The sequence below is a fragment of the Chamaea fasciata genome, unplaced genomic scaffold (assembly GCF_029207755.1).
Source record: "Chamaea fasciata isolate MVZ Bird 193981 ecotype frontalis unplaced genomic scaffold, bChaFas1.0.hap1 SCAF_5, whole genome shotgun sequence".
In the NCBI taxonomy this organism is placed as follows: Eukaryota; Metazoa; Chordata; class Aves; order Passeriformes; family Sylviidae; genus Chamaea; species Chamaea fasciata.
In genome coordinates this window covers 51,226,886-51,251,508 of record NW_027094090.1, presented here as the reverse complement: position 1 = coordinate 51,251,508, position 24,623 = coordinate 51,226,886, and the positions used below count along the sequence as shown (strand labels likewise).

Genomic DNA, 24,623 nt, shown 5'->3' with positions numbered 1-24,623 from the left:
GCCAGATCAGACTTACCTTAAAACCTGGTCCAGGGTATATAATAGTGAATATATCTCAACTTCCAATAGCATTATATTTTAAAAATCCATTTCTTATATTAGCACAGAAATGAACAACAACAAATGAAAAAACCTCCACCAAACAAACATTCAGTTCAGCATAATCCACTGGAAATGTAGTAGTTGAAATTCTGCTGTGTTATACAAAAAATACAAATGCTGCTTTAAAACTGTTCTCAGTTTAATGAATTTATGAACATATTTTTTCCCAGAACTAAAACCAGAAGTATTTCTCATATCAGCTCAACACACAATCTTAATCCACATATAAAGACAGCTGTGTCTTTCACGTGTACCTAATCAGCATTTTCTATGAAATTCACAGCAAGAAAATGGGTGGAAGTTTCAGCATGTTCCAACAGGAGTTAACAAACAGAAGAAAAAACCAGTGAAGTGAGAAAAAGGAAAGGAAGTAAAAGCCACAGGTCATGGGCAGGAAAGAAAAAGGATAAGACATAGTCCTTCCAGTTTCTCAGGAGATTCTGGAAGGGAAAACACTTTCCTCTTCTGAACAGGCAGCTTGTGTGTTGGGGAGGGACAGGAGGAGAGGTAGTGGACAGGAGTGATGCTGTACCTACACAGTTAGAAAAGTGATGGAATAGCGCTTTTTTGTAATTTTCAAAATCAATTCATTTTTTCCATAAAAGAGTTGATCAACAATTTCCTGTGAACTTCCCAGTTCATTTTAAAAAAGCCCTTTTTCTCTTCGTAGTGGAGACTGTGACAAAAAGGGTTTTTTTGATCAACACTTTATGACATCATTTATCACTTTGTATATTAAAAGCATGTGTCATCACTTGGAAGGAGGCCAAAACAGAACTTGTATCCAGCTGGACTTAGGGTAAGTAATGAGTCAAATAATCAAATCCAAATCTCCTGCTTGACTTTTTGGATTCTGATGAAATTCAGAACTTAAAGGGGTCTCCAAAAACAGCTGTTCTCCTGGGTTTTATGCAATTTGGTTATAAAAATCATAGCAGTAAGATGGTCATGTACTGAACCATAACCCCAGTGTGCAGCATAAAAGAATCAGGATCTGAGATCACTTTTTTCTGCTCAGTGCAAGGATGGCTCAGCCAGGCTGTGCAGTGAAATACAACCCAGAGCCACCTGCAACTCAGAAAATTAAGCAAGGAAAATGTTAAGAATCAAAAGACTTTTCTATTTCTTTCTACCCCTGCCAGTGATTTAACATGCCAGTCCGTCTCAAATTTTTGGATTCAGTCTGTGATTTGCTCCACATTTTGGAAGTGTTGACTGGTTGCAGTGGAAGCAACACGAGCTGTAAGTTCTTAGCATGGATTTAAAATCTCTCAAATTTGGTGTCAAGAACAACGGAGCACCTAAAACCAGAATCCAGCAGGCACTTCCCTTCATTGGATATGAATATCCATGGCTTTCAAAGGGGCACTGAGGGACAGCACAGAGCTCAGTGCAACAATGTGGGATTTGGAAGACCTGTGCTCAACTGACTGACTGGCAACAGCCAAGTGAAGTAACCAAAGCTCCCAGCTGACGTGAGCACAGCGTCATTCCAGCATCACACCCGTGAGAGAATAAAAACATGATAGGCTGGGATCTTCTCCTTTCAAAGTACAGGAGCTGCTCACTCTGTGGGTGCAATGAAGAAGGGACAGGAAACTCACACATGGCTGAGAGGAAAGCTGAGAGTCATGCTGAAAATATTGTGGGGAAATATGAAATGTCTTAGCAGTTTTCAGCAAATTACTTAAGAAATACTTTCTTCATTTTAGCAATATTTAAGTTGTTGGGGGTTTTTTGTAAGAAAAGTGTGTCTGCTACATGCCACAAGAACATGTAGATAAAGAAATACATTTTCACCTGAAGTAAGATTGAAATTGCTACTCAACACTACCTTAAACAACCACCATGTCTTTCTCAGGCAGAAAGGACCAAGCAACACAAACACACCCTGGCTGCCTTCTTGGCTTCACACTGTATTTTGGGCATCCAAGGTGGACATTATCCATCAGTACACCCGATGCCATGTATGAGGTGCAAGTCTCCCCCTCTTACCTCGGGGTCCTTCTCGATCTCCAGCCCCGCTTCCAGCAGGTTGCGTTCATACTCCTCCCGCTGCAGCCGCCTCTCCTCCTCCAGGGCATCCAGCGGGTTGAGCTCCAACACCTCCAGGCCCGGCAGCCCCGGCCACTCCCTCAGGGCATGCTGACCATCGTCCTGCTGCTGCTGGGGCTCAGCATGGCCCTTCCCAGTGCCCCCGTTGGAAACCAGGGCAACGGAGGCGGATCCACACCTCGGCTCCGGGGAGGCCGCACCAGGCTCGTGCCGGGCCAGGCGTCTGCGGTAGTGGTAGGCCAAGACATAGTCGACCTTCCTCTTGCTGTCCCTGAAGTGCAGACCACTGGGGGAGGCCTTGTCCCTCACCGCTCCCTGCGTCCCTTCCACATAGTTGTTGATAATCTGGAAGAGAAACACAGGAGTTGCACAGACAAGAAAAACAAAAAGCCCAAGTAGGTGGGTCTACCTCCACAGGAGCGTATGAAGCCACGAAGGATCCAGATATGACCAACAAATACTAATTTTGCACACCAGTCTCACTTCATTCCTCCTCTGACCATAAATTAAACATAGTTTAGTTTATCCCAGCACATGGGATCCCTACGGAAGAGCAGGTACGGAGGCACACTCCAACTCTTGTCACCCTGTTCTGCACGTGCATAGACCAAGGGGAGAGGACACCCACATTTTCAAAGGGGGCAGAGAAGTGAGGATAAGGATCACATTACAGGCCATGTGCTGTGGAGCAAAGCAGGCAGGGAAGGGAACAAAAATGGTTTCAGAAAGGAAGAAATCTATCTTAGACAGAATAGGAGAAATATCTTTAATGTGGTTCAAGGTCCAGAATGGCAGGAATGGACAGAAACACTTTGGAAAATATCAGGGATGAGGAAGGATATGTCCCATGAATGGCTAGTGGTGCTAGCTTGTATTTTAACACAATAAAAGACTGTGTGACTGACCAGTAACACTGCAAAAAGGGAATACATGGCTAAAATCCTTCAAACCACCCATGTTGCACCTAGTCAGCCCCTCAGACCATCCCTGCTTCATCATCTTCCTCTCATAACCCTTCTGGGATGCAGCCCCAACAGTAATCCTGCCATCACGTCCCAGCCTGGATGGGAATTCTGCAGCATTCATCTGGAAGTCTGGCACTGAGGCATTCACTTGCACTTCTCACTCATTAAGTCAGCCCATGAGTTTTCCAAACTGTTTCCAACCACCATTTCCAGCACAATGCTGCAGTGTAAAGCCCTTCAGAGAGCTCTCTAGAGTGCTATTCACTGGAGTGACACCAGTCCTCCAATGATGGGGGAAAAGATAAAAGCAAGGGTCAACCTGATCCAAAGAAATCACCTAATTCCAAACATTTATGGTTCCCATAGGTGACTGTACAAGCAAAATCTTGACAGGTACTAGTCAAAGGTTTCTTTCTCTCTTTTTCTCCCATTCCTTTCATGTGCTGGTAGTGCTGAATGCAAAGTTAACCACTTGCTGTGTGGTATTTATCTTGTTTGTTAACATAACACAAATTTATAAATGCATTATATAAATGTGCATATTATTATATTCATCAACACACCCAGATTCTTGCTTTTCATTGTTTTGCTTCACTTAGCTTCCCACAAAGTAGCTTTCAAACATCATGTCACTAAATAAATCTTGGATTTATGTGCATGCTACATCCTTCATACTTACACAAAATTACCACCAAATAATCTGTTCTGCATATCACAGTTATCACACCCTTCATGTCTAAAGTGTATATACAGTCCTTTTAGGCACATCCAAAATTATACTCAGCACTACATCCTGGCAGAATATAAAATTGCTTGTGAGACAGCATTTTATTGCAATTCCCCATTTCCTGATTAGATACATTTTCATGAAGTACTCACGGGCAGCCCATGCAAACTTTCCAGATCCATCTCTGCCCCAGCGAGGAAAAACCCGTGGCAGATTTCTAGTGTCCCTCCCAGAGAGTTTCAGGCTATACAGCGCAGAAAGAATGATGTCACCACCAGCAGGTCACTGGCACAAGGCAATGCATTAGCTGGCTCTAGAGAAGATGAGCTCTGAGCATCATCTCCTCCCTTACTGGAGAGTGTGGGCAGAAACAAGAAGCACCAACAAGAAGCGGAAGAGGGAACAAGGAGGTTAGAGAATGTGAAAACCACTCTGAGGTTTTCCTGTTTGCTACTGTGTGGAGCCACCTGCCACATCCCAGCCACCTGAGAGGGCACCATAGCAACACTTGGGGTTGCTGGAGTTACACAGGGGATGAGGAGAGTCAACAGTGACTCCCTCTCCCTCTCTGTGGACTCTTTTCCTCACTCTTGGCAACAAGGTGCCATCCCTATAATTATGGGTGTCCAATTCACAGAAAATGAATCAGAATTCCCACAGATTTCACTAGAGACATTTCCTGCCCCTAAATTTGCACTGCTTGCCTTACCACGTGACATTGTGACACAAGAAGGCTTTTTTAGGGAGGAACACAAAAAGCCGCAATTTCAAAAATGTCTCTGAAGGGACTACCAGGATCTTTCTCTCGTCCCTTCTCACAGCCATTGTAAAAGTCAGAAACAGTGATTTAAATTACCAGCTTAGGTCCTGCTTTCACTGCTTCTTGATGCTTTTAAGACCAGAAGCCATCACACCAAGGAATAAGAAAATGGGAATATAGGATCCGCATTTCATGATGATTTTGTTCTAGCAGTCTGATAGCAAATATATCACTACAAATATATCCTAAAAGGTGCCTCCTCTAACGATGGCTATGCCCTGAACACTACAGCCATACCACACTTCCACTGGGAATCAATCCAATCCAGCCCCCACTACTGCCCCCTGGGCACAGCTGGCTCAGGGTTGACACAGGCACACCTGATTTAGCGATCAACCTGCAGATCTTTTATGCCACAGAGGGTAATAGCAGCCCCCTCCAATTTTGCTCTGAAGGATTTTGGCTAAAGTAAACAATTAAGAAAAGTTTGGTGAGTTTACTGCAGAAATTAATTCTTGCTGTACACAGAAAGACAAATTAACCACCTGAGGCTGTGGTATCACTTTCCTCATAAAGATTCTTCTCCCTATTCTGATTTAACCGACACAGAGGAGAGTGCACCCTGCTTTTCTCACCCTGCTTCAAGCCTCTTCATAATCCCAAATGCACTTGAGGCAGGTCAATGAACATGAAACCCTACTTACAGAACATCTGTAGGACACCACTGATGCTTCAAGAGCTCCATTGGTCCCGCTTCTGTGACAGGAAGTGCGGTTCTGAGGAACAGTGAGGTATTTGCTGTTGTAGGCTGAAAAATAATCCCTTGCTGATTTTGCTGTCTTCCGTCCATTGAGAGTTGGGTGTGAGGACGGTAGAGCAAAGTCTGAAAAGGACAGAAATACATAAATCAGGTTTTGTACAGGTGGTTCCTTAATGGAATAAGAAATACAGCAGTCAGTAGACGCTATTCATTTCTAGTGATGTGAACAGTGACATTAGGCAGAGGTACAAAGTTGTGGATCATGGTCACTCTCCATAAAAAACTTTTTACACATGTGAAATGCTTCTGAAGTATAGCTAAGATTATACCCACATGTTCTTGTCTCAGGGGCTAATGTCTGAAATTTCTAGGCATGCTCCCCATGTCTTGTGTTTGACAAATTACGTGGTCACAGGTGTGGAATAATGGAGGGTCTGGAGGGGATGGAAATCATCACAGAATCACAAAATGTCCTGGGTTGGAAGAGACCTGAAAGATCATCTCATTTCTATCCCCACTGCCATGGGCAGGGACACCTTCCACTGTCCCAGGTTTCTCAGAGCCCCATCCAGCTGGGCCTGGAACACTTCCAGGGATGGGGCAGCCACAGCTGCTCTGGGAAACCTGTGCCAGGGCCTCACCACCCTCACAAAGAACAATTTCTTCCCAATATTCCATCTAACCCTCCCCTCTGTCAGTGTGAAGCCATTGCCCCTTTTCCTGTCACTCCAGGCCCTTGTCAAGAGTCTCTCTCCATCTTTCCTGTGGGCTCCCTTCAGGTCCGGAAGGCCACAATGAGGTCATGACAATGCCTTTTCTTTTCCAGGCAGAACAATCACAGTTATCTCTGCCTTTCTTCACAGCAGAGCTGCTCCATCCCTTTGATCCTCTTGGAGGCCTCCTCCCTCCAACAGGTCAATTCCATACAGGCAGTAGCACAGTGAAAAATGCTGATAAAAACAAGTGAATATAGAAACTGTTTCAACACAGCAATGTTTCATACTCTTTTCCCCTCTAGTGGTGCCACAGCTGAAACGGGGTTGACTGATCCATACTTTCATTGTCTTGGGGAAGCTCTTACTGTGAGGGAAAAAACCATGTCTTCATCCTTCCAGCATTAGTGCTTTATACCCAGGAGAAGACATCCTGTACACATATGCCCACAAAGGCAGCACCATCACCACTACAGAGACAAAGCACCACTGCCCCTTTCTAGTCAGGACTTTTCTCCAGGAAGAAGAAATAACAGCTCCCATCTATCCAGGGAAATACCACATCCATTGTGTACTGCTAAAGTCTGGAGGTTGAACTTCTCCGTCATTTAGCTGAGCCCCTTCAATCCCCTATCTTCAGACTTAAACTGCTTCCCCACCACCATGTTCTGAGAGAGGAGACAGTGGAATGCTAAAGAAGAAAATACTTGGAGGAGGGGGTTCAACCTCTAAATTTTATGGTTATTCTTATGTTTCCTATCAGTACCAGATTTGGGTCCAGCAGCACTTGAACAGTCCAGCAGACTGACTCACCAGTCTTCCCTGTCTGATCTCCCGAGCAGACTCGTGCTTGGTTCACTTTAATGAAGCACATAATGATGCCACAAGGGAAACTCCAAGGAAAATAATTAATAAGTGAAGGTTTCATTCCCAAAGGCCACACACAATGTTTCTCCAGTATTTTAAGACTGAGCCTGGGATATCTCACAAGACTTTTACACAGTCAATTAAAGACCTCTTTTTCTTTCCAGTCCTTTTAACTAGGCCTAGGAAAAAAAACTGCAGCTCATTTATAAAAACATGATTTCATTTCCATTATGCTTCCCAACCTCCAGAAACTGTGTCACAAACCTGAGATTAACACTGGTAAACTGGTGAGGCAGTCAGGGACTCCTAGTCAGAATATGTTTTTTGATGGAAATGCAATTGTCATATCGGTATCTGGAAGACTCCTCCCAAAAGCTTTTCATCTTCCCAGATTAGACTTACTGAACCAAAATGTTTTGTTTTGAATACGTTCCATATTTGACAGTTGTTGCCTGTGGTACAGCAGTGTCTCAGGGGCTTCTGCTTCAGATGCAGCCTGAACTCATTCCACCCTGTAAGCCTTTATGACATCTGGCCTTACATGTTCTCATTCTGTAAATATTCTGGAGGAATTAGTATTAATAGAAAAAAGCTCTGTGTGTATGTATGTGAATATATGTAAAAATTTTAAATATGTACACATGCATATTTATGTTGTATGTTTACACACACACACACATATATATGTATCTCCAGGGAACAGAAGTACAGGAAATCTTGAATTGAACTTGAAAAGAAAACTTTCAAGAACTACACTCATTCTACAAAAATAGCTGGGGAGCCATCCCTTCAGTCAAACTCCATCAAGTTGTAAACAGCTTCCAAGGACAAGATACCTCCAGGACAGAGATCAGTGACCAGCTCCAGTTCCAGCGCCAATTCGCAGCCACTCCCCAACTGTTCACTCAGCCTCTTTGCACTCCTTTGCCTCAGCTTTTTGCAAACTTAAGGGTTGGCCACATGGGCAGCAATAGACCTCACTGTTTGTGTTCCCGGGTCCTTGTCCAAAGTGCCACCATGAAGAAGTTGCATGGACTGCCAAAAGTGGAAGGATTGAGAAGGTGTGTTAAAGGACCACACTGCTTGTGAAAGAGGCAGTAAAGGAGTCTGCCTAATTTGGAACTCTGTACTAAATCCTGAGTAACAGCCAATTAACTGAGCTGAGTGGTCCAGATGATTGGACTATCACAGCACAGCTACTTGCAGAATACACTGCAAGGGGTTTGGTCATCCAGGGCACAGACAGGGAACTGCTTTCATACATCTTTCTCTCTTTCCAGCTAAGTATCAGAAAGGATCTCCATTTCTGAAAGACACCACAGTTAGAAGGATGCTCCTCTGAAAGACTGTTCAAAACATCTGCAGTTTAGGAGCATTGTTTGGGAAACTCCACACACCCAAGTAGAGATAAAAAAAACCCTACTTGAACTTACTGTTTCCTTGTAGTTTTACTCAAACATATCTTTTTCAAAGGACACATGTATATGAAAAGATGTAGCATGGTTATACATGTGCTCTTTAGGTTCTCAGTAAATAATGACTTCTCAGCTCTGAATATGCTCATCTAGAATTGCTGCTTTCAATACAGGGGGGCTGTACCTCTGCTGTGAACTCCAAACTAACACACAGCTCACCAAATCATGCTATTTCTGTGCTCTCCTATCCAGTCCCTTAGCTAAAATTATTTCTATAGTTGACCACAGTGTGCAAGATTTAATGTCACTGAACTAGATTTAATGTCTACTGCTGATCTAGCTTTTTTGAGTCCTTCTAGTGCCCTTTTTCTATGTCAGGTCCTTCACTGTTAGTTTGTCCTGATATACACTTCTGTCAGAAAAATCAGGTGCTTTCTGTAATTTTTACATGTGGAGTAGAATTAAAAAAAAACAAAACAAACCTCCAAACCCAACAGGAGGGGAGGCTGTAAAGTTCTAGACATAGTTGTATAATGTAGATAAAGGAGTCCAGCTCATGCCAAAATTATTTCTTGTGCACATTTCCAACAAACTCAACACAACTACAGTAAAATGTGATTTCTTCCACTGTGTCTTCAAAACCACCACTTCAGTACCTTTCAAGAACCACAGGAATTATTAAAGACAGACGAGGCTGTTTGGGTTGTCTCTAATGCCATCTAACTTACAGCCTGTGTGTTCAGGGCTCACACAGCACCTCTCAGACTGCAGGTGAAAAGGTAGAACAACAAATCCTGACTAATTCCTTGGATAGCCTGGGTGCATCTGCCTGCCTGAACCCCATGCCAACACTCAGTTTGAAATGTCCTTAGCCTCCAGGACACCCAGCAGGACAATCTCTTAGGTAGGACTCAGTATCTCAGTTGTATTCCTTTACATTTAGCCATACATAACACAGATATCCTTTGTTTTCCCACCTCCAGAATATGATTAGAGAAGAAATACTCTTTATAAAGAGAACCATCCAAATTCTGAGTTTAGTTATGGGATTGATTTAATAGCAGCAGTTAAGCAGCAGGGAACTAAAGACCTAAATAGTTTTTGAACCATTCTACAGAGAGAAATACCAGATAGCTAAAATTTAATTGTCAAATTCTATCCTTCTATTTTTCAAATAAGGAGTTTGAAGTTCTCCTCAGAGATACAGGACCAGAAACAATCAGATAACATGGAAACAACCACAGAGCTTTTGACTGTGACAACAAAAGAACAATGACTCAACATCAACACTGAAAGTTATTCTAAACTTGTACACTGGGAACTCCGGCACGAAGGTTTTATGCATTGAGCAGATTTTCTCCTTTTGTATGGGAATTGAGAGCTCAGGGCTGCCCATTTTCTCCTGGAAAAGGATATTGCTTACTCCCCATAGTTGCATTGCAATAAGGAAAATGCAGGTGGAAACAGCAGAAGACATTTTCCTAGTGATTGTCTTTTCCACATGGATCACAACACTGACCCACAGCTGCACTTCTGAGGTTTCAGGAGAAATGAACTCTGCATGTTTTATCTCTGAGTTCTCTGTATGTAACTGGGCAGAAGATTTCCCTTTTTCTTTTTTTATGTCATGAAAGAAGACAGAGATGTCCTTCCAAAATACTCCTTTCTTTGTTCTCCACCCCGTTTTGGCCTATCCCACTTCATAGGCAGCAATAACAATGAAAGAGAGAATAAACTTACCAGGCATGTGTGTTTCCATGTTGCCTGGAGGTTTGGCTGGAAGTTGCGTCAGGGCTAAAATAGGATGTGGCTATGCTGTGCACAATCTGCTTCTGCACTGGCTTAAGGAGAGTACAGCATGAGCAGCTATTTCCATCCTGCCTTGATCCTGCTTTAAGCAAACCGAAGCTAATTAGCAAGACCTTCTGGTTTGGTGATTACCATCATGGAGGGAAGAGAGGGAGAAAGACCAAACTCCCATGACCTGAGAGGCCATGGCAATTCTCTGCTGGAACTTCAGCACCTTGTCTTCATGCTCCATAACGCCCCAAGAAGCAAGGTCACAACAGGCATATTTTGTCCAGAAGGCAGTGGAGAGGAAGGAAAAAGGCTAATGCAGAACCAGGGCTCTACAGCAGAGCCAGCTCTGTCCAAAGAACCGGCACTTGAGGATCAACTTGTCTTGGAGGTGGTTTCTGTGGGGAAGAGTGTCTTTATATCTACAAAGTTTCACAGACCTTCCAGGTAGGAGGTAAGTGCAAAAAGCTTTTCATAAGGCTCTGTTTCAAGTACTCAAGTTACCTCAGTGCCTGGATGCCCTGTCATTCCTGCATGAAATATTCAGGGGATTATCTTGTAATCAACTGTCTAATCAGAACAGGTGATGGATCCTGCTCAGCCTTCAACCTTGCAATTTAAGCAATGTATAGGGAAGAAAAGTTGTTGATGACCAATGCCAACTGAGAAAGGAGGCTTACTTGCTAATGATAACTTGAGGGAGATGTAACTAGTTTGAGTCCAAATCTTTTTCTTCTTTTAGCCTATTTATGACACTAGGATGATTTCTCTAGTGTGACAGGGAGAAATGAATTTATTCAATGCCTGAGTAAAGTCCAGCGGTTCTATGACCTTGTGAAGCAGGACAGTGCACTGTGTCATGGCTGGCAAGGGTAGAAGTTGTCTCTGGCACAGAAAGATGTACTGATGCACCCTGGCTGTGCTATCAAACCTGCTGAGTACACAAAGGGAGCAGCGCAGCTGTTGTGTCCCAAAACTTGGGCTGGGTGATGTAAAAATTTCCCAGCAAGACTAAGACATTTATATGGGGGTTTAAATTCATTAAATCACCCCATGCTTGTTGGTCCCAACTTTGAAATGGCATTTCTTATCTTCTAACCAATATATCAACAGATATCAAGTATGTTGTCTTTTTAACCCTGTGAGTGTCTAATGCTACTCTCAGAACTTGTTTCAGAAGTTTTAAAAATACTTAATCTGTTTCTTAGAGAAGGAACAAATCTCCTGCTTTCTACATCTATCTCAGGGAGAGAGAAACGAAAACTTTCTGAAACTTTCGCTATTTTCCACCCACAATTTACGCTGCTCCAACTAAGCTCAAAACCAGAAAGGCAAATCCTGGCTAATTCTGGAATAGTATAGGAATATAGAGCCAGGTCCTGCTGGGATGCCTATGGACTTATAGCTCTGCCTGCACAGGTTCCAATTACCAGCTTCTATAAGCCATAAGGATGGGTGTGTTACAGGTAATACACTTAGCTCAGGTAATAAATAATATACACTGCAATATGAGAGGAAGCAATATCCAGCTGCTTAGAATGAAAGTAGTCTATATTTAAGACTTTCTAATGGAGAAAGTCATATCTTGGCATCACTGTCTTTCCTGAGGTACCTGGGTATGGTGTTAATTGATAATGCAGAGCTGTGGCAAATAATACCAATAAACCTGATTGTGTTTCACCTGCTGTAGAGGAGTGGTGCTTGCAAGTCTGTAAATTTAGCAGAGAGATTAGATGTTTTGAATTATTAAGGAGTTATCTAAGACTCCTCCCCAAATCCATTCAGCATTCCTGTAAATCTATCCTGTGGCACGCTCAACAGTCCTGCTGGTGTTTTGAAGCAGTGAGATGTGCTCCTAATCATTGGTGGAAAGGTAAAGACCAAGGTAGTTCAAACTCATCAAGGATCACAAACAGTATGTATGTTGGGAAACAACATTCCTCAAAGCCAGGTTTCTGCTGGAGAATGCCAATGGAGCAGTCAGATGTACTGTGTGGTGTGCTGGCACACTTGATTGTAGACAAGTGCTCTTCACTCCTGCCAGGGAGGAATGCTGCTGACAGTATTGGAATTGCAGTAATTGCAGCTGCCTCTGTGAAAGGCAATGAAACCTGCACAGAGCAGGTCCAAGCCCATTGGGTCCTTAGGCAAAAGACAGACAGCTCTTTTGGGGCAGGCTACCAGAGTAAGTTTGATTCTCATGCCAGCAAGTCAAAGTCAAAAATGTGTTTACCTCCTCAGTCTGTTAAAGGAGATGGTATAAGATTCCCCTCTGCTTTTTCTTTCCTGCCAGTCTGTTTCTACAACAGGATTTTCAAGGAAGATCCTTCTGGCCTTGCTCATGATGGGGGCTTGGAATACACAGGTAGTAGCCAGGCCTGAATAACAACATCTAGACCACACCCAAGCCCCCAGAACTCCCTGCTGTAAATAAAGCCAGTAAGTACTTTTCTCATGGGCTGCATTGCACTGACTCATACAATTAATTATCTAATTAGAAGACCTGTCTGCAGCCACGAAGCCTTGGGCTGCAATCCCATTAGCTTTCACAAGCTAAGAAGGGTCAGTCTGGGTGAGGGCACAGGTTGAAGCAAAGGGACATCCCAGCCATGGCAAGTAGAAGAGGATGACATTTGCCTTTTACTCCCGATCCACCCCTTCTCTGTTGCAGGTTGATATTCCAGGAATTGCTGATCTTCAGCTTCAGATGAACTGTTGACTAATTGGTGACCCAAATCCATCTTTCAGGGAGCTAATATCTAGGGGTAGCTACAGGAAGGAACTGGTGTGTGAGGGTGGAGGTAAACTGGTGACAGATCTACTGCAGCAAGAGGGGCTGGTGCCAATTAAAACTGGGTTTCTCTCTCTGGTTTTATTGTGGCCTTTAGCAGAAGACACAGAGATGCATGGAAGGCTTGCACTTCTACCACTGTGCAGTAATAAAGGATGTCTTGAAAGAATAATAAAAACAAAAATGGCTCGCAATTCAGGGTGTGTTGAATCCACAGCTGACTGGCAAGAGAAAGCAGCAGGGATCTGCCTGGTTCCTCTAAAAAAGGAATACAACTTACCTTTTTAGTTGAAAGCACAGGAGTTTTTGTTTCTCCCCAAAGGGAGCTTTCCTTGCAGATGGGGAAAATGCTTTGACCCATTTAATCATATCACAGTGTCATTCATTATTTTAAAATTGTTAGTTAAACAAGAAACTTAAATAATTCTTATCTTTCAAAACCACACGTGGAAACAACAGTCCTCCTTCTCTCATATTTTTGAGAAATTAGCACTTTCTAGTGAAACTGCTTGACTGACATAAGATTCCTCCAGGACCAAAAACAATTTTGGAAATTTGGAAAATCGTTTGTATTCCATGGTCCAACTAGACAAAGTAGAATTTAAATCCTTGTAAATATATGCCTGGCAGCAGTAACTAAATTAAACCTGCCACTGCAAATTATGCATCTAAATTAATTCCAACTTTTGAAACAAATGCAACATGTGAAGTTCAGGCACCTGGAAACAAGAGAGATAACCACTGAGCTTTCTCCCCAAGTTGGTCTGGGCACGGGCTGAAGAAAGAGCTGTCCTTAATCCTGTACACAAGTCCTGAGGACCTGCAGAATTTACACAGCCTGTCCTCAACACACAGTTTCTTTGCATTCAACTTCAGAAAAAAACATGTATATGCACTGCAGAAAGATATTTGGTTGTCTGAGCCACAACCAGTATTGTTTGTGTACCACAAACATCCTACTCTTACTCTGAAGCCTTATCCCATAATTACTGTACTCCCTTAAAAGATTGGGAGGAAAAAGTGCAAAAGATCTAAGTCCAGAGTTTGTCACTAAGGACTGTAGTGGGGAATGAAAGTCTAATGTCTCTGCAGACTGTACTAAATGATTTGGGAAATGTTCTTTAAGTATAAGCAACTGCTTCCGAGCATGATTTATCTGTGGTTGTTTTTTGGGTTTTTTTTTAATAATGTGACTTAATTTCCACAGTGAAATGAAGGGAATCTCTACCCTACAATCCACCCCAAGATGAATCAGACTGTGTTCTGTTGTGCGGGTAAGCTTTATTGTTTGCTGTGTCGATACAGTTATTCAGGATTCTAATGGATAAGGCAGTGTGCAGAGAAAATGAGGCTTGCATTGTGAAGCTCCTCCATCATAAAGCTTCAGATTAAGCAACTGGGCTCCTGGGCACTATTCACGGTGTGCACTTGCGAGCACGGCATTCGCACAGCGAGGCGGAGGGGATGTAGTGCTGCACCACAGTGCCATTGGGACACTGCAGTGGGATCGTCACCGTGGTGGTCTGAGTGGCTGTACAGCAGCTGCAGAGGTCTTCCCACTGCCCTGTCTGAGCAGAGTACCTGGTGGTGCTTTTGCACTTGCCCTAAATGGAAAAAGAAGAGAGCTGAAGTTTGAACAGAGCCTCATTGCACTCAGAATCCTGGTTCTTTCCTTCAAAACATCTGTGGGTGACTTTCTCCAGCTTCTGTGCTCTGCTGCAAAACATGAACTCAGAACTCTGGAGTGCTTGACTCCAGAACATCGGGTGCTACTCAAAAAGTGACTTCTTATGAGCATAAACAGAGCAAAGAAGAGGTGAAGAAACTCCACACACACACACAAAAAAAGCCTGGAATTTAAAATATTGTAGGGAACGTACAGAGCTATGGTGTTGGTTTCTGAGCAAATGTGGTTATCATGCATTCAGAAAGTGCTTTAGCCCAAATGCTGCAACCCACACAGCCACTGTTGCCCTGCTGGTGCTATTTTTTCTTGTTCTGTTTGTCTGGCCACTGAACTAATTTAGATCAAGCTGTCAGTGCCTGGCAGCCATAAGCCTTCTTGATGTAAAAACTAGTCAAACATAACACTCCATCAGAGTCCATTTCCTTTGGTGGCTTTGTGCTTTTATTTCCCAGTCTAATTAAATTAAAATATCCTATCATTATCAGGGAAAAATTTAGAAAAATGTACTTAATACTATTTATTCCCAATATTAAATCTTGACTTCTGTAGGACAAACATCTATACTCATGACTTTATGGCTAAGGACATGGTAGACAGGACAAGAGGTCAAGAATTATTAGTTATGCCATAAATTGGATTGCACACAAGGGTTGATTAAAATCCTTATATGAGACTCAGCTCTCTTGGAAAGAGCAGAGATGCAAACATCCAGAAGGAAAGTCAACAGGAAGTTGACTCCCTCTTTTAACAGGAAGTTGCCATATAAGGTATAAGCAGTGATGGGCTGGAAATAAAACTTTTAATCTGATTATGGAAGATGCAAGACACGTAGAACACAACAGCTTGGTGCCAAGGCTAACAGAGGAATCCCAGAGCTTATAGGACACGCAACTCAAATCTTGGCATTCAGGTTTAAAGGCCTTTTAAAGTGCCATCTATCTAAATACCTATTTACCCCAATCAACCCAGACGCTTGCTGCTTAACTACAGACTCAGAGCTGAAAATCAGCTTCACAAATGTGAAGATAAATATTACCTTTTTTTAATGTAGAAAGTCCTAACAGAGCTACTTCTGAGTCATTAATTTCTGATGGAAGCAAGAGAGTGGGATAAACGAAGCCTTTGTGTCTAACACGTGCCTTTTGTCATGCTGGTTTGACCAGGGAAAATTCAGCATCACCAAACTACTTCAGGAAATAAGTGCCAATGTTGTTAACACCAAGTCAATCAATGAGAAGCGATTTAATCAATTAACTGAAGTGAAATCATGGTGGAGGAAAAGGGAAAGAAAAAGGAGAGGTCTTGGGGCAGGGGGGGGTTGGTTTTTTGTTATTTACCTCACAATGAGAAATGGGCACCTCCTTTTCAGCCACACATCCATTGATATTCCCGTACTGCAGTCTGGTACTTACTGGATGACATTCCACCTCCACACCTACCAAGAAAAAAAAAAAAAAAAAGTGTTTGACACTGCTGACAATTGCTTTTTGTAACTCATTTTCCTTTACTCAAATGTTAACCCTGGTAAAATACCTAGCTGGATGTGTCTCCTTAGAGTAACTCATTGAGGGTTGTGTGACTATTTCACATTACAGCCCTAAAATTCCACTAGAGGAGGGTTTCCCTCATGTTTCTTTTCAATTAACTGCTTTGTTTTAAAGTCACCTAGGCCATCTAACACCAGCCTTTTCCCTGGTCTTAGACAACTCTCCTGTTAACTCTGGTAAGCAGCAGCAACTCTGTTCCCCCACTTTCAAAGAGAACCTCATCATTAATATGCTCAAATATAAACTAATCCAGAGTATTTTCTTCTGAACTCCTGTGTGTTTTGGTCTGCATCTAAAGACTTGTGAAGGAGACAATGCTTTTTTTAGTGGGTATTTTGTGCACAGGCAACAGCAGCTCTGTGTATTGTTACTATGGTTTTATGTCTCTGTGAAAAGACAGGCTCCTACTCATACCAATTTCTAGCTAACCAATTAAATTTCCATGTTTAACAGAATATCGGACTGATTTTTAGGTACTACCCAAAAGCATTTCAGAAAGTTAAAGGAATTCAGCAGGGTAACTGCAAAACTGAGTACATACAGAAAAGGAAGAGAAAGGTATCCATCTTCCTACCAGCAAACACAGCCTTCCACCGGAATGTTGGTACTAAATTGACTCTGTGCCTTGTTAAAACCTTAAATTTCATTTTAAAAAAATGCAGCTTATTTCTGGTTTCAAGGCTGGAAATGCCCTTTCTCTTTTAATGATTTCATCACTCATTTATAAAAACTGTTCACCTGAAAGGACAGTTGTGTTCACACAACTAAAAAGCACACACACACACACAAAAAAGTCATCAGCCTCAACACAACTTTGTCCCCTTTTTGATCCTGACTTACCAATTGTTCTCTAGTTACTTTACCTCTGTTATTTACTTTTCTGTTGACTGTGCCTCCTCTGCAAAGGCAAGTGCTTCTAACCTAACAAGACATGTTAGATTGAGACCAACAGAGAAAAGAGGTGAGAAGCAGAGACGCAACTTCTTTTTAAGTGGGAAAATAAGGAATATCCTCTGCCAGTTATCAAGTCCTGTGGCTAATACCACAAAAATATCATGAAAAAATAAGACCCATCCACTTGTGTGCTCCCGCGAACTTTAAAGCTGGAACAATGCCTTCAGATACGCTAAAAAGCTCCAGTTGTGAAGGCATAACATAGAAAGGAAAACTGGCTCCTCAGCCAACTCCTTTCCCCAAGGACTTGTAGGACTCTGCTGAGCCAAAGGCATCAGCCTGAACTTTAGGGAACAAGTTCTTTGCCCAACTCTTTCCGGCACAGACACATCTGAAAGACAGACCCTTTCAAGACCTTGGAAGATAATGTAATTATGTCCATGAGAAACTGAGCTACATCCAGGCAAAACATCATTGGGAATTAGGATTTGAAGGTCCATTCAGTACTGGAGGTTGTAGGCTTGCAGTACATTACTTAGATCAATTTGCCTTTGCTGCTGCAGGGAGGTATCACATTTAAATTACTCTGTCAAATAAGCCTATGCATAGATCTGTGCTCATTTGGAACTAGTTTCTCCTCAATTACAATGATTGGCACCTGCAATTAGTAGAGCCTGCCCACCACCCTGTCTTTTAAATCTCAAAATCTGTTTTTGTTAATAAATAATTTTGAGTATTCCTTACTTGTAACCTGGTAGATTAAAGCTCCCTTAACCAAATTACCTGTTTGATCCATTTGATGACAGTCTCTCAATAGTTTTCTGACTTCTATCTCTCAAGCCAGAGCTTAGTGATTATCCAGATAGCAAAGGCTGCAAACTCTTTAAGAGTTACCATCCTTCATCAGGGATATTATTGCAGCAGCTCCTGTGCCAGTGTGGTGATGGGCTGCTATGCTGGCCATCTTTTATTTACGAGCTCATGCATAGCAAAAATGAGAAAATTAAAAGACATAGCACAGACAAGACGTTGATATTCTGACCTTAAAAGATAATTTCAATTCTCTGTTACCTTTTTTTTAATTTTATATAAGCTACAGTATTATTTTTTACTTACAGAGCAGAAAACTCAGAGGTTATCTGCTCACAAATGCATCAGAGATTCATTTTAGACACGAGAACCCAACCCTGCAATCTTTCCTTATGTAAGCAAACCCTTCCTACACAACAGCCTGATGGACATTTGGATTATCCACGCAAAGATACATGAAATTAAGAGTTGCAGGATTGACCCCTAAACTGGCAAATTTAAGAAGCAATCAGGCTGTTCCATAGAATGCATTTCCCCTTCTATTCTTGGTTAATATGTTATCAAAAACATTACTGCAACCATGGTTGAGCTTTTTTGATTAATTAATTTTGAGTGGATTGATTATTCATGAAGTGTTTTCCTCACATATTCAGTAGTATCAGGTTATGTGACTTGTCAGGCTGTGCAGGACTGTTCCTGTTATCACCAGATGAACAATAAAATAAAACATTCATTATTAACATCTACATAAAATGTGGAGAGTGTCTATTTCTTTCTAAGCACTTGGGAATACTGTCAAAACACGTGTTCCAGATGACAAAACATGACAGCAGCAGCTCAGTCAGAGGGTGGGCTTCTGTGATGGTTTATTATAACCACATTGCTAAGCTCTGTTTCATTACACTGCATATTATGGAAAATGTAGGTACTTGCACACTCTGTCTTCTCCATACAAGATTTCTGGACTATTTACTTACATGTGTCACAGCAAGTATTGCCAATTTTTGCAATTCTGCCCTAAAATGATAAAAAAAAGAAAACTCAAATGTTGACACAAGTGATACACTTCTGTTCTGCTGAAAGAAGACGTATAAAGCAGGATACTAGGGAAAAAAGGAAACAAACCTGAATTTCTATATTATACAAAATCATAAATCTACATTAATAATCTTCTTGTTATCAATTTTAAGTTTATGAACTTGTGATGGTATTTGTTGGTAGAGAATTGGAAGTAATTGACTTATCAGCAAGTACAACACCTGAAAATATCACTCTCACCTTCTATTAGGAGCTTTCTAAAATAAAAATGTTAAATACAAAGAATTCCTGGAAACCAGAAGGATAAAATGAGTAGCATTCAAGTCTCACATGCATTTAAGAAATATCACATCTGTCAAGTAAGTTTTAAAAGACATAAAACTTTATATTTCTTGTTTCATTGCTACCATCCAGAAAATAATTCTCAGAAATATAGGTATGGTGCAAATTATTGAAAAACTATAATGAAAAGGAAAACTGAGAAATATTTACACTGCAGGGTCATGCCATTGTTGCACTAAACCCCTGAGCTTACATGCAAAAGTTTGGAGGCTTTTTTTAATTAAAAACCCAGAATTTTGATCTGCACCAAGATGAAAACCACTTAATTTTATGGCTGAAAAAGTTCTGGTTGGGGGGGGGGGGGGGGGGGGGAGAGATAGGAGAAGAATAAATGCAGTTTGAGAAATTCTGTTTCAAAAGTAAACAGTTTTTCACTGATTTTCTATTAATATCATCTGAATATGATAACCCCAAGCCTGTAATATAATACAGCAATTTTTTTTCTAAATCTTTGTTTATACAACAAAATTGTGTATTATAATTTCACAAAGTGAGAGATGCCCTGTAAAAGCTTTATTTTTCCAACATTATACATTAAAAAAAATCCGCCGTTTGTTTTATGTGTGTGAGCAGAGTGGTTTGGCCACAAGCTTTATTAAAGGTTCCCTGCTTTCTGCCATGCCCAAGAAAATGGGAACAGGTGGATATAAACACCTGTAAGATGTGTAAATACCATCACCTGACAGATAAGCAAAAGCAGGGCCCCACGGGCTACACTCACACCTCACTCTGTGCCTTCAGTGTCTAATTAACTGCAAATCACAAGAAAGATGGGTGGATACTTTGTGCAGGGTTTTTTCTCCTGCTAAACAACTGCAGTTGTGGAAATTTGATCTTCCTACAGCAGTGTGGAAATTCCTTCCCCTAACCTCATGTAATGGCAGAAAAAAAAAAATCTTAGTATTTCATATGCATATTTGTCAGTCTGTGTCATTGTCCACACAGTTTTGCTCTTGATCCCAAACTGAGAACACTGTTAGAAGCACCACTTGCAAATGTTTGATGCTTCAAATAATCAGCTTCATATTCACAACAGAATTATGGTCAGCAGTCAGCACAGTCCCACAAAAAGCTAGCTTGTATTTTAAAACAGAGAAAACCTACATCTTTCTGAATTTCAGAGAAAGTTCAAATTCAGTTTAGCCAAGGTATTGGGAGAGGGTTGGGGTTTCCCACCCCAGCACACAGAAGGTACCAGAAACATGACTCAGTTCAATAGAAAACATGAAACGGGACCCATTTCATGACTTACTCCTTCAGCCAAGCATCTTCTGGCATCAAATGGAGGACAGCCAGTGATTCTCCTTTCCCAGATAAATTCCCCTCTCTCATTTACTCTACAGGAGTGACTATCACAGCCATCCTGAAGGGATGTGTTTGCCTGGAAAGATGGAAGGGCTGTTAGCTTTACACAGAAACAACAGGGGACAGGAAGTTTTCAGGATATTGTTTTGCTGATGTCTCAAAATACCATGGTGATGACATTTATAAAACATGGAAATCTTTGGAGACAGCATTGTTTGTCAACAAAGTTATTATCTTCTGTTTAATTCCATGGCCATACTGATCACAGCTCTGCCCAGACTGCCCAAACCTGACCTTTTTCAGCTCTTAACAGGGAAGAAATTTCCATCAACTTAGGAAAAAAAAACTTCTCTAAGTGAGAAATTTGGGGGTCTGCTGTATGATCCATCTTTTAAAGAGACATATAGACAATTATTTACCTTCTGGAGAGTTGGAAACTTCTTTATAAAATGTATACAAAACCACACCCCCATCCCCACACCAAGTCATTTAGGTTGGAATAAACCCTTAAGAATAAGTCCAGTAATTAACCTCCCACTGCCAACAAAGGCCACCACAAAACCACATCTCTAAGAGCCCATCCACACATTTTAAAAATCCCTCCAGGGATGGTGATTCAACCACTGCCCCGGGCAGCCTGTGCCAAAGCGGGACAATTCCTCCAGTGAAAAAAAAATTTAATACCCAATCCAAACCTCCCTTGGTGCTACTTGAGGCTGTTTCATCTTGTCCTGTCCCTTGTTCCCTGGAAGCAGAGCCCGACCCCCCCAGCTGTCCCCTCCTGTCAGGGAGTTGTGCAGAGCCAGAAGGTCTCCCCTGAACCTCCTTTTCTCCAGGCCGAGCTCCCCACAGCTGCTCCTGGTGCTCCAGACCCTTCCCCAGCTTCATGACTCTTCCCAAACTCTCCCCGTCTAAGACTTCTCACAGAAATGGAATAAAAGAAAAACTTGAGATGCTGTCTTTTCTGACAGAGGATGTGGTTTAACCAGAAAAATATCCATTCCTGCTTAAGAACATATCATGCATCAAGGCCAGGCTGTATATGGCTCTGAGCAACCTGCTCCACTGGAAGGTGTCCCTGCCCACGGCAGGGCATTGGGACAAGATAATCTTTGAGGTCCCTTCCAACCCAATCCATTCTATGATTCTGTGCCGGAGAAGTTTATCAAAAATCACATTTTCAACTTAACTATTTCACATTTAAAATGAGGGTTTTCATTTTCTCTAAACACCTGTTTGAGGTCATATTCCAGTTAAAGTTCCTCGATAACATTCCTGAATCTAGAATCCCCCTCTAGAATTTTGTACTGTGGTATGAAGTATCCTATTTTTCCATTTAAAAACAGATTAACTTCCTTAATCAATTATTCTGAGATACAAAAAACACTGGTAATACCATGCTACCTAATCAAGAAGGAAGAAAAATGTGCTTCCCTGGGGTTCAACAGAAGTTGATTCATTTACCCATAAATAAAAGAGTGCTTAAAGCTTACCTGAAGATATTGAACCCTTCCATCTCTCAGCCTGATGCTACATGAAGTTGGCACACATTTTCCACAGCAAGAGCCAGGGATTTCCTGCCTTCTGTAGTTCTAGAAGGTGAAGGATATTTTTCTGGGTTTATTTTGTTTTAAGCATGCATGCTATATTTATTTTGAGAAGTTTTGGAGTTTTTTTTTTTCAGTGGACAAAATGATAGCCAGCAAAATGCTTCTCAGTAAAACCAATAAATTCTACACAGTGTGGCATGGAAAAGTAGTTGGAAGTGCTGAAACTGGAGAGAAAAGAGCAAAACATCCAGTAAGCGTTGGACAGGGAAAGGGCAGAACAAAGCTAAGCTGGAAAACCTGGAGTATGGAAAGAAAAAAGAAAATGGTTTGATAATACAAGAGAGTAAAAGATCATCAGAGAAGGTACAATGCAATAAAGAGGAAAAGGAGAAAAAGAAAGGAAAGGGGAGTAATGGAGCCCCACAAACAGCATTGAAGGGGAAAACAGTGGCATGAAAAAGAGCATGGGAGAATGAGGTGGAGAGGCAGCAAGGTATAGAGTGGATAATGGAAAGGAAAAACAAAACCAAGCAGAAAGGAACTGAGCTAATACATGAAGTGTCCCACAGTAAAGTCCCCAGCTGCTCCAGATAACCAACAGCTGCTTATGATGAGATGAATATTTTTAAGAAAACAAACACTTTCTGGTTCAGTGAAGGCATGCATGTTATCCATATGTTTTTTTATAGAAAGAGAATTTGGGGAGGGGGGGTTACTATTAAATCATTGGGGTAAAACGTAGTTCATTGTTATTTAGGTGAACTTTCCCTACTGGCAAAAATATAAGCACCTAAAGCAGGTCATAAAATGACCAAAATATTACCCTCCTGAGCAGAATATGCTGGAGTTGGCTGCACTTCAATTGCCAGTGCTTTTCCTCACACAGCTTCAGCATCCAGGAGAAAGCAGGTGCTCCTGAGAGAATTGGTACTCTTAACCCATTTGTACTTTTAAATTTTATCCATTAGCAAGGAATTGCTTTTAATCTGGGTATACCACGAAGTCAAAGGCTTTGAGACAGGAAAGATCCTGTGAAGTGTGTGAATCCCACTGGCCTTAGCCGGATGAAGACATTCTGTATCTTATTTGATTTTATTTTTCCCCTCAAGCTCCACAAATTCATTACAATGGCTAGGAAGAGATATACACTCCTAGACCTGCAACTTCCCTTGGGTAGCTGCACATCTCCCAAACACAAGTTCACAGTCTTTAATAAGCCCAACTGGAAATGGCCCTTACTTCAGGGTTTTCTGTCTAGTCTTTACTTTTGGGTCACGTGGAGAAAAGGAGCTGTGAAAGAAGCAGGAGAAGAATGTTTCCCTTTTCTTTTTTTCTTTTTTTTTTTTTTTTTTAGTCATTTATTCTATTGATTCCTCTACCTTTAATTTCTACAGCTGGCTCCTTGCATTGAGCAGCAGGAATGGATGTTTGTGTGGAAACATACACATGCACACATGTCTCTGACCACAAATTCAGTCTGGTATATCTGGGTTATTTTCATGGATCTGCCAGGTTATATTTTGTGGAAGTTATATTTTGAGAAAGATGCTCAGCACTGAGCTTGGCCATTTATTTTTCTTCAGAATCCTATGTCTATAATCAAACCTTACAGGAGGGATCATATTAGGGTCTAGAATCACAAAAAGTATTCCAGATTGTCCTTTTTGTCACAGGCTATATCCACACCACCAAATAAAAGGGGTCAAGGCCAGTTTGATGGCCCAGTGGACAAATAGAGCACTTCTGAATTATTTGAGCTGCATTCTCCACATGAAACTGGCTAGCCTTGGGTTGTCCTAACCACTGACCTGTCCCTGGACGTCATTTGGAAGTCACAACATCATTTTTCTATTCACAGCAGGCCAGCTGGGACACTTAACAATTCCTCAAGAGAAAAGGGTTGCAGGAAATAATTTGAGCCTGTAGTCTTGCTCTATTTCCTTATTGATAGAGATAACTCTCTACAGAGACTTAAGTACATTTCTAGTCTTTTCCAGCTCTATTTCAGGATGGGAGATTGGACTCATCAAGAACTCTGCCCCTGTCTGTTCCAGGGACCCTATCAGTGTATGCCCCTCCTGGACTTTATCCAGGGATCCCACATGATCATGTTAGAGATCTGGATTTTAGGTGCCACGGCCACCGCTTGCACAGGCCCTGGGTTTGGTTGAGCCCATTGGGCTCCATCCACTATCCAAGGAAAGGATGAAGAAGAGGAAGAGGCATTTAAGTTTTTTTCTGTGAAACTTAGCTGCTGGTCTGTGCTCTTTGGACACAGGGAGAACAAACCAGCCTCTCCAAACTCAGGTCTCCTTCTACTCAAGATACTGGTGCTAAGAGAGAAAACTACACAACTGAGTAGAGCTAATCAGGCAATCCTGTCACACTGCTGGTCAGTGGAGTAAAAAATGGAAGCTATATCCCTCTGGCTTTCTCAGCAAATGTTATTCCTTGCAGGTGATGGCACCAAAGCAGCAGCAAAGACTTCAAAAACCAGT

At 41.7% G+C, this 24,623-nt stretch overlaps 2 protein-coding genes across 2 annotated transcripts in view; both read right to left on the bottom strand.

The window, feature by feature from the left end:
• ANO2 (anoctamin 2) overlaps positions 1-10,194 on the bottom strand; it is a 147,384-nt gene extending 137,190 nt beyond the window's left edge. Inside the window, exons 1-3 of the mRNA XM_066184629.1 lie at positions 10,105-10,194; positions 5,314-5,492; positions 2,098-2,502 (exon numbers count right to left, since the gene is read on the bottom strand). Coding sequence (XP_066040726.1) covers positions 2,098-2,502; positions 5,314-5,492; positions 10,105-10,123 — 603 coding nt within the window. The 5' untranslated portion in view covers positions 10,124-10,194. The remainder of the gene's footprint in view (positions 1-2,097; positions 2,503-5,313; positions 5,493-10,104) is intronic.
• A 4,019-nt stretch (positions 10,195-14,213) lies between these two features.
• VWF (von Willebrand factor) overlaps positions 14,214-24,623 on the bottom strand; it is a 121,345-nt gene continuing 110,935 nt past the window's right edge. The window contains exons 48-52 of the mRNA XM_066183651.1: positions 22,069-22,167; positions 20,523-20,651; positions 18,868-18,907; positions 15,977-16,074; positions 14,214-14,556 (exon numbers count right to left, since the gene is read on the bottom strand). Coding sequence (XP_066039748.1) covers positions 14,368-14,556; positions 15,977-16,074; positions 18,868-18,907; positions 20,523-20,651; positions 22,069-22,167 — 555 coding nt within the window. The 3' untranslated portion in view covers positions 14,214-14,367. The remainder of the gene's footprint in view (positions 14,557-15,976; positions 16,075-18,867; positions 18,908-20,522; positions 20,652-22,068; positions 22,168-24,623) is intronic.